This window comes from Mucor mucedo (assembly GCF_025094135.1).
Source record: "Mucor mucedo strain NRRL 3635 chromosome Unknown EV154scaffold_88, whole genome shotgun sequence".
Lineage (NCBI taxonomy): Eukaryota > Fungi > Mucoromycota > Mucoromycetes > Mucorales > Mucoraceae > Mucor > Mucor mucedo.
The window spans coordinates 154,433-170,440 of NW_026252372.1; the positions used below are offsets into that span (position 1 = coordinate 154,433).

At 37.3% G+C, this 16,008-nt stretch overlaps 4 protein-coding genes across 4 annotated transcripts; 3 read left to right on the forward strand and 1 right to left on the reverse strand.

Annotated features, from left to right (window-relative positions):
- Positions 1-808: 808 nt before the first annotated feature.
- Positions 809-1,953, forward strand: EV154DRAFT_518251 (uncharacterized protein; the record flags this gene model as incomplete). Its single annotated transcript, XM_051602596.1, has 3 exons — positions 809-811; positions 995-1,064; positions 1,121-1,953. 3 exons carry the CDS (start codon positions 809-811, stop codon positions 1,927-1,929), a joined length of 882 nt encoding a protein of 293 aa, XP_051454725.1. The 3' UTR covers positions 1,930-1,953.
- Positions 1,954-2,762: 809 nt separating this feature from the next.
- On the forward strand, positions 2,763-4,740 carry EV154DRAFT_518252 (uncharacterized protein). Its single transcript, XM_051602597.1, has 2 exons — positions 2,763-3,057; positions 3,163-4,740. Exons 1-2 carry the CDS (start codon positions 2,862-2,864, stop codon positions 4,506-4,508), a joined length of 1,542 nt encoding a protein of 513 aa, XP_051454726.1. The 5' UTR covers positions 2,763-2,861; the 3' UTR covers positions 4,509-4,740.
- A 7,149-nt stretch (positions 4,741-11,889) lies between these two features.
- Positions 11,890-13,906, reverse strand: EV154DRAFT_518256 (uncharacterized protein). The gene is made up of 7 exons (XM_051602598.1): positions 13,635-13,906; positions 13,329-13,581; positions 13,252-13,265; positions 13,143-13,188; positions 12,575-13,080; positions 12,391-12,519; positions 11,890-12,337 (listed from the first exon to the last, which is right to left on the reverse strand). The coding sequence occupies exons 1-7, from the start codon at positions 13,798-13,800 to the stop codon at positions 12,216-12,218; spliced, it is 1,236 nt and encodes a 411-aa protein (XP_051454727.1). The 5' UTR covers positions 13,801-13,906; the 3' UTR covers positions 11,890-12,215.
- Positions 13,907-15,059: 1,153 nt separating this feature from the next.
- EV154DRAFT_469204 (UNC-like C-terminal-domain-containing protein) lies at positions 15,060-15,656 on the forward strand (the record flags this gene model as incomplete). Its single annotated transcript, XM_051597815.1, has 1 exon — positions 15,060-15,656. One exon carries the CDS (start codon positions 15,060-15,062, stop codon positions 15,654-15,656), a length of 597 nt encoding a protein of 198 aa, XP_051454728.1.
- Between the last annotated feature and the right edge of the window lie 352 nt (positions 15,657-16,008).

The following is a 16,008-nucleotide window of genomic DNA, read 5'->3' on the forward strand; positions in this document are numbered from 1 at the left end:
TTAAGTTTCTTTTTCTTATGATTCTTGATTTGATCTGAGAAGATTCTCTTCTCGATCGGTGATATCGTAACTCAGCGGTATAGCATTATGTATCCAACTGTCATTCGTATATCATATTTAGACCAATCATGCCATCTTTAATAAAGAAGTGTGTACTCGTATTAGGAGAAGTTGTATAGCAGTATACAAGCGTATGCTGATATGCAACATCAAAGGTTGTTTTATTTCATAGTTTATTTATTTGAACGATTTGCTTAATTACTCTTAAATGAATCGTACCCAAATACGACAGAGACCATGGAAAAAGAAGAATCAAAGGTGCCGTGAGCTGCATATACGATATCTGTTCCAGAAGAATGTCCTCTCGTTCTTCCACAATCAATAGAGACCAAAACGGCACTATGAATATTGCTTTGATTGGTTTCTGTCATCTTGTTTCTGAAGACGGCCTAACTTTGCCACCGTTCCGAAGAATCAATAATAATTTAGACAAGTATGAGATGTCAGAAATACGTAATTTTAAGCTTTATAATAACAGTTTTTCTTAAAAGGTTTCACTTGTCGAAAAACTTCCAGCGCATCAGTCTGGCGACGTTGCGGTCTTGGGTGTTCCCAACAACTAAATTTAGCGGATGTGCCCCAGACATGTATTCCGCACCAAATTATGATGCCAAAAAAGGCAAGCCAAAATGTGAATTTTGATTGGCTAGAAAAAAACTAACATTGTCTGAATTTGAAGCGTGAAAACTGTATATACCATGGATGGGCGCGTAAGCCAGTAATCTTTCCTTTCATTGAGTAATTAAAAATGGTAATGTTGAACAAGACAATTTCGAAACAGATGGATGATTTAGAACATGGATGGATACCGATACTAGAGATGGATGGATGTTAAAATGCATCTGTTTTTTTGTCGTTGTTGAAATTCACCCTAATGTCAGAAACACAAAAAAAAAAAAAGTAAAGCCAATTTTAACATTGTATTTGAATATAGCCTTTCGTCAAGCAACAAAAGAACAAGGCCTACTTCAAGAGATACCAAGTCAAGTATCGTAGAAGAAGAGGTAATATTAGAGAGAAAAGTCAGTAATAGAAATAGATCATTGATAAAATTGATTAGAGGGTAAGACCGATTACTATGCTCGTAAGAGACTTGTTGTTCAAGCCAAGAACAAGTACAACTCTCCCAAGTATAGATTAGTTGTCCGTTTCACCAACAAGGACATTGTCTGTCAAATCATCTACGCCAAGCTCCAAGGTGATTTCGTTCTCTCTGCTGCTTATGCTCACGAACTTCCCCGTTATGGTGTTAAGGGTGGTTTGACTAACTGGGCCTCTGCTTATGCTACTGGTCTCCTCCTTGCCCGTCGTACTCTTGCCAAGCTCGGTCTTGCTGACAAGTACGAAGGTTTCGCTGAGCCCGATGGTACCGTCCAATTGATTGAAGCTGCTGAGGATGCTCCCCGTCCTTTCAAGGCTTTCCTTGATGTTGGTCTTGCCCGTACCTCCACTGGTGCTCGTGTCTTTGGTGCCATGAAGGGTGCCTCTGATGGTGGTATCTTTGTTCCCCACAACGGTAACCGTTTCCCCGGTTTCGATTTGGAGACCAAGACCAACGATGATGAACTCCTCCGTAACTACATCTACGGTGTTCACGTTGCTGAGTACATGGAGTACCTCGAAGAAGAAGATGAGGAACGTTACAAGAAGCAATTCGCCACCTTCATCAAGGCTGGTATCACTTCCGATAAGGTTGAAGATATGTACACTGAAGCTCATGAGGCCATCCGTGCCAACCCCGCTGCTCAACTCGCTGAGAAGAAGGGTAAGCCCGCTAAGCCTTACCGTCGTCTTATTGCTCTCAACAACAAGCAAAAGGCTGCCAAGATTGCTGATGCCAAGGCTATCTTCGAAGCTTCCAGAGCTTAGATTTCTCAATTTTTTTTTTACAATGTAAAAACAATATATCATAATAAATCTTATTTTTAACGATTCTGTTATTCAGTCAAGAAGCCTAGTTGAACAAATTGATGATTTTTTTGAAAGTTTTCATTCGAGTAAATAGACTTATATGTATCAGAGGACAGGTTAAAATAGATGAGCGATGCCGATGTCTTGGTTTAGATAATTGCAACGATCACTTACTCTTTTCTCACTGAACCAATTTGCCAAACTTCAAAGAACTCCAGCAACAGAGTAATTTTTGTGAAAGTCCAAATGCCTAAATTTCAGAAAGCATCTGTCGCCTCTCAGTTCCCATTATTGAACCCATGATCTGAGAAACCTAGTCAGGATAAAATCTGCGACAACTGTGAATATCATTTCCCTCCTGATCCTTAATACTTGAATGTGAAAGAGTGTTTGGCAAACAACATATGCCATTCATAATATAGTTTACCTTGGAAGAACTGCGTAACGCAAAAACGATAATTTGGGAACAAATTTAGCTGAAAGCCACATATTCGTCACTGCACCTATCGCAGAACGTCCCAGTCGGCCGACCGCTTTTCAAAGAACTTAAAAGAAGTACAACAATAACAATAACAACCACCTGCCCCATCACGGTTTTATAAACCGTTTGTTTCTGTGGAGACGTTAAGATAATTATATGTATTTATCAGAAGCACTAATTTTTGTGCGAAATTTATTTTGGCTTCAGGGTTTCATTGTTATTGTGTGGAAAACTTTAAGTGTACAATTGTACCTGATTACGGAGCCCCAAATAATTTTAGTCACGTTTTCCCTGAACAATCAGTTTTGTGTGTAATTGTGGTCCCCCGGGTCTCTTATTTAATCCGCTTTTTTTTTTTTTTCACCTTTCCTGTTTTCTTTCTCTTTCCCTCCTTACCACATATATCATCATGTCAACACATATGGCACCCAACCGCTTAAATTTGAGTAATATCAACTCACTACAAATTCCGTCTGGACCACCTTCACCTACACTTTCAACCAATTCGTTCATGTCGTCCGTTTCATGGATGGCAGAAAAGACTTCGAATGAATTAATTCCAATGCTGAAGAATGCCTATAGCGTCATTAAAGACAAAGAAAAAGGTGAGTGCATTTTTGGGCGAGAGAAAGAGATTTTTTTTAAATATTTTGCATGTGTAAAAATCACATTCATGTGAAAATCAACATAAACTAAGCAATTTATAATAGACTTGGTACTCGCAGCCGAATTAGGCAAGTCATTATTAGAGCATAACCTTCGATTGAAAACGAGTTATGATGCATTACTTCATTCATCCACACCACCCATCACACCATCTTCATCTACCGTACCTATCCAAGATGACGGAGATTCAGGTATCGATTCATGCGACGAAGATACAATGCGTTTTGTCCCTTCAAGAGGTACACGCGAAGCCATGATTGAAGTCCTCGAACGTAAAAACACTGAATTAACAGCAAAACTAGAAATCGCCATGATGGAACAAGACAAAATCACCTTGACAAACTCTAAAAAGACCCGTCAACTAGATAACGAAATCAATTTACTCAAGGGTAATCTCGACATTGCTACCAGTAAAATTCAAGAATTACAAGACATGAATCAACGTCAAAAGAAGATTGAATTTAATCAGCCTGTTCAAAACGTGGAAGATGAGAAACTTGTTGATGAATTATATACCGAAATAGACAAAGTTCAAAAAGAAAGAGAACAAGTGACTCAATCCAAACTTGAATTAGAAGCCAAGTTAGCAACCACTTTAAAAGATTTGGGTGAGCTCAAGAAACAGTTTGAGAAATTCGAATTTACGCAGAATGACTTTGGTGAACTTCAGGAAGCTTATGAACGTCAATTTGTCCATATTGATGAATTAAACTCGAGCTTGGAAGAACACCGTAATATTCTTCAAAAGCTAAAAGAACGAGGCGTTAGTATTCATTCGACTCGTTCCACACCAGCCCCCAGTTGTTACAATGGTGGTAATGATCAGTTCCGAAAGCACACTCTTTTGGGGGAACTCGAAATGGAATGGCTTAAATCCAACAAAACAACACCTGTTACAACAGATACGCCATTGTCAGATAAATCCGACTTTTTATCACAACAAACTCCCTTCTTGAGAGACTTTACTGAAAAGTCACTTGCTGCATTCTATAATGCACCGTCGATCGGTCTCGAAAGCGTCTTATCCAAGGCAACCGGTATTGACCAAAACCTACTGGATGATGCACTCAACTTTATCAATGAAATAGAGGCACAACATAACCAAGAAAAATGTATGGCTGTTTATAATAATTTCCAAGATGAGGAGGACTTTGATATCTTTCAAGATCACTATCCATCATCTGATCTTTACCCCAGTCCAATTAGTCCCGAGCAAATGCAAATCCAACGATTTGTAAACGAACCTAATTCATTTGTAGGTCGTCTTCGGAATCAAATACGTAAATTGTTTACACTTATCTGGAGATGGTGTCGATTTACTATGGTTTTAACTACGGCTCTTCTTATTAACGCTTGGCAGGGTCCGGATGCTTTACTGCTTACATATTAACAATAACATTCCTTATATATCCCCAAATCACTATTATTATTATAACCTTCTTATATATCCAAACTGTATACTCTCCCTCTTCCCAGCCACCTATCGTCATATATTATGCCCCCCTCTGCTCCTCCTCCCCCCATCACATTCCTCCTATATAATTCTTTTTTTTTATATTGCATAAATACGTTTTTATTATTATTATTATTATTAAAAAAAAAGTTGTTATTATTATTATCCCAAATGTAGCTAGAAATGACTATCGATGGCCCAAAACGGTTTTTCAGCTGCCATTCTCATCTTGGTCATGATTCTCTTAAATTTCTTGTATTTGCTTGTTGTTTGTGTCACATTCGGCGAGACTTCTTGAGAATCACATTCCGCTAATTTAACGATTGTTATTTCTTCTTCAATTGGCTTATCAATATTTTGTTGTTCTCGGTAAAGCCTATATATATTGTTTCGTCGGTTTTGGTCTGTAGAGGATGTGGTATATGTCTGACATTCATCGTCGTCTTCTGTACTACTGTCGTCATGGTATTCATACATCGATAGTGGACTACTTTTCTTGGGCGGGCTATTTTTTATGATTGTTTCCAAAGTACTACTGTTTGCTTCACGATTAGGTTCCGAAACATTGATAAGTAAGCCTGTTCCGTTCTCATTGGATTCATAATAGTGGCTTGTGGCATACGATACGTCTTGTACCATTTGCATATAGGTTTGGTGCATCCAGTCGTTGGATATCGGTGTATTCTTTAACATTTTACTGCTTAATTTAGAGGTGATTGTACCTGGAGGGAATTGAATAGAAGATGTCATTTAAAGAGAAAAAGAAGGAAAGTTCATTTGTTGTTGTTTATTTATTTATATAAAAAAGGGTTTGTTTTTGTAACACATCCTAAAAGTAGAATTTAAATATCAAACACCTCACTTTGACACGAACTGCATCTTGGTGTTTCCATAAATTCAGCAAACGCGGGTTTCTGAAGTGGCGGTAATTTTCCAACTGCAGGAACATGTTTCTTTGTCGCACCTTCTTCCTCTTCCTCTTCTTCTTCTTCCGCATCCGAATTATGCCATTCAAAGCCATTTTCACTGACAGGACTGTAGCCATTCATCATCAATTTAACTTGAGCTGCATTAAGTGCAGATCTTCCTAATGTTAGATCGTCCTCGTGATGTTCTCGCATATCCTCGTACTGCTTCCACATCTTTTCTAAATTGGTTTCATATTCAGCTCTTAAACGTTGCACAGTTAACTCCAGTTCACGTCGTTCGTTTTCAATTGTACTTTTATCTTTCTCAAGCTTAGATTCGGAATCATATTGTCTTGTACGTTGTGTAGATATCTCATTACGCAACGTGTTAAAGGCTTCAAACTGTCTCTGTAATCGGCTCTTGAGATCAGCCGTTTCGGGAGTTTCCACAAGTTTAGCCTCTAATTCTCGCACACGTTCACGTAATTCTTTCACCTTGAGCTCACTATCTGTGGTATCCTTATCTGAGGCATCCTCTGCAGCTTCCCGTGTTGTCTTTTGCATCGCTGCCTCTAATTCAGCGACACGAGCCTCTCTTGCATCCAAATCATTTTTCAAACGCTCAAATTCAGTCTCCATGGCAGAATATCCCTTAATTTGCTGTTGAAGTTGATCTACTTTTTGTTCGCGTGTTTGAAGTTGACGTTTGACTTCATTCAATTGTATCTCGGTTCTTCTTTCATTTGCTGTCTTGGGATTTGAATTGTTCTCTAGAGAGTCGATCTTTTGACGGTACTCTTCTAATTCAACTTCTTTGGCTTTCAAAGCAGATTCAGCGTCCTTGAGTGAATGGCTGGTTTGATTCTTGGCTAGCTTTAACTGACCGCGAAGTTTTTTAGTCTCTTTCTCTTTGCTGGCTAACTCTGATTCAAGTTGTGTTAATCTAGCTTCGATTCCATCACTATTAGAAACATTATGAAGTTCTTCCTGTTGCTTTATCTCTAACTCCTTGATACGTTGCGTGAGTTTTTCTGCTCTTTCAGCGGATTCTGATGCTAAGTTCTTGTGTTGATTCAACGCAGATGTCAAGTCCGCAAGTTCCTTTTCTTGAGTCTGGAGAAGTTTGGCATGATCTTTTTCAATGTCCTTCAATAATGTCGCTTGACGTTGATCTTTTAAAGTCATGGTGAGTTCGGCTTCAGCTAATTGATCTCGAACAGCTTCAAAATCTTTTACTTCTTGGCGCATCGAAATTAGATCGGTTTCTAGCTTACTCTTTTCAGCTGACTCTTCTTGTATTTTTTCCTTCAACTCTTCTTTCAATACCTTCAATTGACTCTGTAACAGTTCATTTTCCTTGACTTTCTCCGTCATAACTTCCAGCTGTTGACGAAGATCGTTCACCTCTTCTTGTTCGTGCTTCAGCCTCTCTTCAAGTTGTACCTTGACCGAATCAAGCTCTTCGGCATGGCGCACTTGTTGTTCCTTAAACTGATCCAAATTGCCTGAATTGGTGGCTATTTGTTCTTCACGGTCCACTAAATGAGCTTTAGTGGTTTCGAGTTCCTCCGTAACAGATTTTAATTGAATGACGAGATCCTCTTGGTTTTGCTCGTTCTGATGCAATTTAACCGACAATTCATGATTCTCCCCTTCTTTTTTAGATAATGTATTCTTAATTTTGTTCAATTCGTCCCGAGTCTTTGATAAATCCTGCTCTTTGGTATCAAGTTGGGTTCGCAAATGATTAAGTTCGATGGTGTTTTGTTGATTTAATTGATCAAGTTGTGATGTATGTGTTTCTTTAGCAACACTTAACTCGTTTCCGAGACGTTGATTGATATCTACAACCTGTTGTTCTAAATGCTTGATTTCTGTAGCGTATCGTTCTTGCTCCAACTCTCTAGTCTTGTTCAGGCTTTCAATCTTGTCCTGTAATTCACCAGATTTTGCACGTTCTGATTTAAGCTCCAACTGAATATCTTCTACTTGTTGCAAAGTCCCGACATATTTTGTCTTTTCCACCTCTAACTCAACGTGAATATCTTGATACAATTTATCTAATGAGTTTATCTTTTCTTCTAATTCTTCACAAGAGCTTTGTTTAGTTTTGACTTGTGTCTCAAGTGCTTCATTCGATTTCTCAAGTGTCTTGAGCTCAGTTCCCTGACGTTGTGCTATTTCAAGTAACCCCTCTTTTTCCTTGCTAACGTCCATAAGTTGTTGTTCAATTTCCATTATCTTTTCTTGCGACTCTTTGTATTTTGTTTGTTCCTCTTCTAAAGAAACGCGAATCTTGGACAAAGCAGCCTTTGCTTTTACGAGAGCTTTTTGATGCTCCTTCTTCTCTTTCTCTTTTGACTTGGTTAATTCTGAAAGCTGTGTTTCGAGATCTTGAGCTTTTGTACGTGCATTTTGTAATTCTTCCTGAGTAGTGGATAAAGACTCTTCCAATGATAATCGGTTTGACTCGTGCTCCTTTGTCAATTGATCTATCTGTGATTGCAACTCTTCCGATTTAGTCTGATATATTTTGAGTTCTTCTCTCATCTTATCTTCCAATTCCGATATTTTCAAAGCATGGGCTTCTTGCATTTCCTGTTGGCTTGCATTAAAATCTATGATTTGAGATTGTAATTTAAGGCTTGTGCCACGTTCAGCATCCAGGTCTTGCTTTGTATGTGTTATTTCAGATTCGAGCTCTTTCACTACACCATTAAGTTGATCCAGTTCGTTTATTTTAGACTGTAATTTCTCGTCGGCAATAGCACGTTCCGATTCAAGCATTTCTTTACAAAAGACAAGTTCTTTTTCAAGATTGGCGGTATTGTTAGTATACTCAATAGCCTCCTTTTCTTTCAAAGCATCTAGCACTTCAATTTTGCTCTGTAAATCTGCTGCTTTTTGACGTTCTTCATCTAAATGCTGTTTAGCAATGTTCAAGTTAGTGTCCTTTGTTACACCTTCGTCCTTATGCTGTTCAATGAGACGTTCGAGATCTAAGGCCTTGTCACGATGGCTATCCAACTCGGTCTTCGTCTCTGCTAATTGACTTTGAATGTTCAAGACAAATGCTTCATGCTCTGCAGACTTTTTATCCGATGCCTCCTTGTGATCCTGTTCCAAAGCCTTCTTGATCAACTCAAGTTCTTCCGCTTTAGCTTGCAATTCCAACTTCGATTTAGATTCTAGTTCAGAAAGTTTGTTATCGTGTTCTTTCTGCGCTTGATCAAGCTTCGTTTCCAAGTCTGTGGACTTGTTTTGTTCCTGTTCAAGTTGGGTCTTGATGGTGACTAATTCGTTCAGGGATTGCTCATTTTGATCCTCGATCCTGGCGCGCTCAGATTCGACATGTTGTAATCGTGACTTGATGTCCTTATTATCGGCTTGTAATGCATTTTTTTCGGTGTGCTCCGACTTTAACTGATCCTGAAGAGATGTTACTTGTTCTGCAAGATCGGCTGATGATTTTTGGTGTTCTTTTAATTTTTCGTGTAATTCTTTACTTTCAAGATCGTGTTTAGATTTAGCAGTTTCCTTATCTTTTTTAAAAGACTCTAGTGCTGCCTGTTTAGACTTCTCGCTTTCTTCCAATTCTTCTTTATGCGATGATTGCATGTTTTCCAGCTCTTGTTGCTTCTCCTGAGCCAATTGGTCGAATTCTGCTTGTAATTTAGCAGCATGTTCACGTTCGGTTCGCAATAAATCTTCTGTTGATTTAAGCCTGTTTACGATTTCTGTATTAGTGAATTGATGGGCATCCATAGCCTCTTGCTTTTCCTTCTTTAAAATGCCAATCTGGGACTGTAAATCTGATGCTTTATCCTTTTCCTCTTGTAATAAAACTTGTGTAGATGTCAATTTATCTTCGATCTCGGTGGCTTCTTGATGACGAGCAACAGCCTCTAATTTTTCCTTGTTGAGTTGGTCTATCTGAGCCTTTAAAATATCTGCATTTTTCTGCTCTTCATTCAACTGTGATGTTGCCGTCTTTAATTTTTCCTCGATATCTGAACAGGTAGATTGATGATACTTCAAAGCTTCCTTGTTTTCGTGATTCAATTGCTCAATTTGGGCGATGAGTTGGTTAGCCTTGATACGTTCTTCCTCCAACAAGGTTTGCGTCGAAGCTAATTTGGTATCAATATTAGCCTGGTTAAGATCCAAAGCTTCTTGATGCTCTTTACTTAATTGATCCATCTGAGACTGTAAAGTGTCAGCCTTTTGGCGCTCTTGCTGTAAAGATTCTTGTGTCGATACCAATTCTTTCTCCACATCCAACACCTTCTGTTTATCTGCATCCAATTGCCGAATTTTCTCTTCCAAAGCGTTCGCCTTTTCACGTTCTGCTTGTAATAAATCTTTTGTCAAAGAGAGGTCGTGTTCATGCTGCTCTTGGAGCAGTTTCTGAGCTGCAGCCAGGTCAGATTCATACTGGTCTTTAATGTCCTGTGTCTGTGATTCAATTTGATGCTTTAAATCGGATAATTGAGCTTCAAGGTTAGCAGCAGCAGCAGTTTTTTCTTGTTCAGAAACAATCTACGACATATTTAATTCGAATGAGCTGATTTTTTTTTCAAGCCAAAAGGATAGAAATAAAATTGCTTTACCAGTAATTTCTTGTCTAATTCAAGCTGCTTTATTTGACTTGTAAGCGTGTCAATGTCGTGTTGTGGTTGAACAGGTGTAGGAACAGGTGCTTTGACTACTTCTTCAGCAAGGGTAGGCGTTATATCCTCATCGGGAGAAGCAATGTTGATTGCAGGTTGTTCTGCCGATTCGTGTTTATCGGTCTTTCGTTTTCCTTGAAAGTTTTTGAGCTGCATGTCCATGTCAGTTTCATTATTGTTTATTATTATATTATTACGGATAAAAAGTAAAAAAATAAAAACAAGACTATATCCTGCGTCTTATTTACCTTTTTTTTGGCAGCTGCAAGCTTGGCTTTTCTAGCTTGATCTTCTTCAGTCGACATGGTGCTTAAAAGAGACAAGAGAAAAAAATAATGCTGAACTTAAAATATATTGTAAAAAAGAACGGCTGCCACGACACACACTTAGGACATTCTTACTTTCAATTTAGACAGGTGACTTAACAAGGCAACGCCATAACAACTAATTTAAAAAAAAAATAGATAAAAGGCTACTGCTAGATCTTGTTATATCGTTTTATTTCAGTGAAAATAAATCAATGGAAAGAAAATGTTCTGATGGTCTACATTTATTTTCAAGAATCCGATAATTTTTAAGGAGAATATGATATGATGATAATGAATAAGTATGCCATAAATCTAACATTTCCATACAGAATACGTAAATTTGAGTCGGAAGGATCAACATATATGAATTACATTGAACGACAAGAATAATAAAATTATGCTAAAAATCTAGAATTCCGCCTATCAGATTACGGTATCTTATATGGCACTATTTTGTAACTACCATGTGAATAGCCTTCATATAGAGGAAAACAAGCGGCGTAATAAATATACTTTACATAACTACTCGTCCTTGAGTTGATATGACAATTTTTTTTATTATATTTCTGATACTCACGTACCACGTAAGATTTTTCTATAGACTTCATGTGATGATCAATTTGATTTTTTAATAATTACGCTCCACTGTTGGTACGTACTACACCGAAGCACTGATAGATATTTAACAAGTCTAGAATTACTTGTATATAAACCTGGGGTTACCTGCAGCTGTTTTTATTATTGGTAAAGGCTCAAACATTATGGGAAACGTTTTTTAATTTTAGTGATATCTCTATTTGCAGCAACTTAAAAACTTTGGTTTATCAATGATAAGAAGAGGAGGAGGCTGGATAGATCGTTTGATCCTACAAAATGATATTAAATACACAAATGGGCTATAATGTATAGTATTTATTAACTGCTAAAGTGGGCTTGACATTATAATGAAAAGATTATTCAAAGTACTTTTTGCAGACTGTATAATAATTAGATTCCGGAATGGTAATCTAAAATCACAGAATAACAGGCTTAGCTAGAAAAGTAAGAGTATTCCCAGCATTTGCGCATAAACTAGAGTGCAGTTAATGAGAGTATTACATCAAATCCAACAGTCGGCAAAAAACGAACTGTGTGTGATTAAAAAATAAAAATTTCTTTTAATGAGGAGAATGTCGATCCTGTCATAGCTGATGCAAAAATCAAAGTAAAATAGAATGCCAAGGATAAAGTTGTTGACACCCTTCTTCAATTTTTAAAGATTGTAGGACGCAAACGATAGTAGTCAGCTTGCTTTGTGTAAGTCGTTCAAACCATTTAAACAGAAATTCAATGAGGAGCATGATGCTAGTGTTATCAGACCTACTGTGGGCGGAAAGTGTGATTCTACCTGCACCTCTGAAGTTACAAATATGTAATTAAAGTTTAATTATTATTGTAATGCAGGAGGAAACACACATTCTGAAGTTGATGAATGGTGATATAATGTGGCTTCTTTTATTGTGTGTACTTCTAAATTGTCTCTTCCAGATTGTTTTAGTCTGCTTTTATGTTTCCGTATACATATTCTAACCAAAACGTCGATTACACCTTGTTCTACAGATACTGTTACTACCTCCAGCGGGACCAAAGAAGCTCAACGAGCTCGATATTCTTACGAGATGTATTTTATAAACATTTTACTCTAATGCCAAATATACTAATTTCTTTATTTTTTCTTTAATTCCTACTGAAATACCTTCCAGTGTAGGTATTTATAAATTAAACAGCTCCATACGATTTGGAGAGCTTTTCTTGCTTCATTTCTTTCTTTTTGTTTGCGGTCAAGTGGGTATTACGTTTACTCAACATTTGTCGACGCACAACACGAATCTTATTACGAACTAAATAAAGTTTGAGTTAGATCCAAATTGGGTTTAGCTCTAATTTCTCTTACCATCAACATAGACGTCAGTTTCATCAATAATCTCTTCACCGATTAGTTCTTCAATCACATCTTCTAGTGTAATCACGCCCAATGCACCACTCTCACCTCCCGGATCATCCGAGACCAAAGCCATATGACCTTTTAAGAAAAAGTTAAAATATGATTCCCAATAAAATAACATATAAAGCCTTACTTTTGCCTTCTTGGAAGAAATTCAGAATATCCAAGCAGCTGGTATCAGGACCTGTTTCAGGCAATGCGCTTAAAGGTAACTGTTTTGTGGGTAAAGCATCTTCAGGATCATAGGTGATCAGTCTCTTTGTCAAGAGCATACCAATAAAGTTATTTTTATCTTCGGGAGTGTGAACAGGGATACGAGAGTAACCAGCTGTCAAGATTTTGTCCACAAGGGCTTCATCCATAATGTCATCTGTAGACAAAGTAAATACGTCATCCATGGGTGTCATAATAAATGAGACGGGTTTAGATTTAAGATCCAGTACTGCTCCAATAATTGTCACTTCATCCGATGTAAGTGCATCGACATCAGATGCATGCACGGCTTGATGTAATGACACCAAAGATTTGAGTCCAGCTTTTTTATACACTGTACCGTGTGATTCTCCAAGAAAGAAATCCAGCAATAAAGCAGTAGGGTAGGCAATGGGATACATAATGTACATCAGAACCAACACCATCCTATGTCAAATTATCATCAGTCTCTTTCGTTCATTCCCTATCTCTGTCTCATTTTCACTTACCATGCTGTCTTAGCCCCAATGGCCAATCCATGACGAACGCAGATGGCTACACAAGAGAAATAAAGTCAGTACAAGATTAATTTTTCCGATCTCGATCTATTATGCTTACATTGAGGAATTACTCTATGATGAAAAAAAAAAAGAGTTTAATGATGCGATTTTAAAATTGTAGGATAACAAACTTACTCTCCGAAAATCACAATCAAAGCAGTGGAAGTAACAACTGCTTGCCATCCTCCACCCAAAACATCGTGCAAGATAATAGGTAACGTTTCGTTGATAATCACATTGGATAATAATAACGTCACTAAAACCCAATGTTTTCCGCGTTCCAATAAAGCTAATACCTTTTTAGCATTCTCCTTTTCTGAGGCAGAACCCGATTCTACCATGACGTGCAAGTTTGTTTGATCAAGTCCCATAAGCCCAATCGTTAATCCTACACAATTTCACCATTAGTGAGCTCCCTTTTTTTTTTTTTTTTTTTGTTACCTGCAAATACTCCGCCTAAAAGGACCAATACCACAATTATGACAAGTCGCTCATAAAACATGGCGGATTGATAGGTAATCACTTCATTATCTAGTACAATAATAGGCTGTGCTAGAATATTTCTTAATAGTAAAAGCAATACCGAAACTGTCGAGATTTTTAGCATAGACTGAAGGATAAAAGAGGCGTTCTTTTTTTTATTATTTTGTTTTTTCAAAAGGAAAAAAAGAGAGATTGAAAATAGGGGGAGAACGACTGATTTTATTTATGGGAGGAGGTTCAAATACCGCATTGCAAAAGGGAGTTAATACCAATAAAACGAAACACGGATGTTACACCCAGTAGAAAGATTCAATCAATCCTAAACTTTATACGCCCCCACCCCTTTCTCATATTAAATTGCTTTTCTAAAATCACTATATAAAACGCTGGATTGATGCATAATTTATCTGAATAACACAGAATCAAGTAGATCAGCCATTTGAGTACATTTATTAAAGAAAAGAGAATCATTGTTTTTATTCTATTCTTCAAATCATTGTTATGGGTTACAAACAATGAGACAAAAAAAACCAGTAATGATATAAAGGAAAAGATCTTTTCACAATAATTAGGATTCTCTCTTCCCATTACCCAACAAAAAAAAAAATGTTAGGGGGTCCCATCCGTGCCATTAGAGCAATACCTAACCCTTTTGATCCTATATACCGTTATGTTACCACCGATAACGATCAACCTGCCGACCAAGATAATAATCAGTTTGATTTGAACCCTCACATCAAAAATATTTTTTCGGTCGCATTTAAATTTATCTTGTTTAATTTATACTTGGCGTATTGGATACCCACACGAATTGCTCTCTTTTGCATCTTGCTGTTAGAAGAAATTATTCGATATGTAATAGTACAACCATTTTTATTTCTCTGGTTTAGATGGAACCGCATTCGTGACCCACAAGCCATATCAGAAGCTAACAGAAAAGTAAAAAGCTTCGTCAAAACATTTTCCTACATTATTGTTTCGTCCTCCGTCATATATATGCTCTTTAATTATCGTGCTTATTTAACAGATAATGCATATCATCCACAAAGTAGGAACAACCGGACATCCATTGTTGAAGGATACCAGCGCGCATGGTCGGAAATACGGCAAGAGAAACGCGCTCTCGATGAACAAATAAAACAACTTCAAGCAGAGTTCAAACAACATAAAGCAATTTACGACGTCAATCAAACAGCTATCTGGGCCGAACTTCAACACAGACAAATTCAAATCGAAGCTCTTCAAAGATTTATAAGCGAACAAGTAAAAAACACCATCAAGGCACAAGAAATTGATAATGTTATGGATGATAAAAACACTGTATCGCTTGAAAATCTCTCTCGATTAATAACAGATATTTTAAACGCTCAAAAAACCGAAGACATGATTCAGACCGCTCTTCAAACTTACCACCAGGATGTCTTGAACAAGGCTGACTTTGCCTCAATTTTCCGTCATGCACGCATCGTTCATAGTCTCACCAGTCATACATATAGTCGTTATCCCATATGGAAACAATCGATCTTGAGATTTTTTGCACTATCTCCTTTCGAAAACACGCCCTACGAGGCCATCAAACCGAGCACACATATAGGCGAATGTTGGTCCATGTACGGATCGTACGGCACACTCGGTATTAGACTTAGCCAACCCATCATCATCCAAAGTATCTCTATAGATTATCCTTCTTCCCAAATGATGGCCGGTAATATGTCCAAAGCACCCCGAAAACTAGAATTGTTTGGTATTAATAAGGGTGCAAATGTGTCTTTGGGGACAGCAGAGTATGATATTTATGATGATCATGCAATACAAACTTTTGACATGAATCCTACCAAAGAAAATGAATCCCCAATTGTATATGGTATTGTCCAGCTGCATATAAAATCAAATTGGGGTAATCCGAATTGCACAGAGATATATCGTGTACGTATTCATGGTATTCCACCGCCCATTATCGAGGAAAAGAGGAATGATTAAAATATTCGAATAGGCAGATTTAATAATTCCTGTTTAACACATTTTACATTACTTATTGATAGTTAAATAAACATCAACAATTATTACATTCACCGTTTTTTAGCTGGCAGATCTTCAACGTCAAACGATAGATTTGTCAACCCTTATTTAACTTTTAGTCAGACAGATCCTTTGTCCTAACACGGGAGACGTTGACAATGCATCAAATATAATTAGTCTTTCAAAAGTCTGCTTAGTCACATTTTTACATGCCTCAATGATATGTATATAAGGGGGCATTGTCAGTAAAAATTATAAACTTTAATAATAGCTATGGAATTCATCATTAAAAGAGTTAACGTTTCGCTCAGAT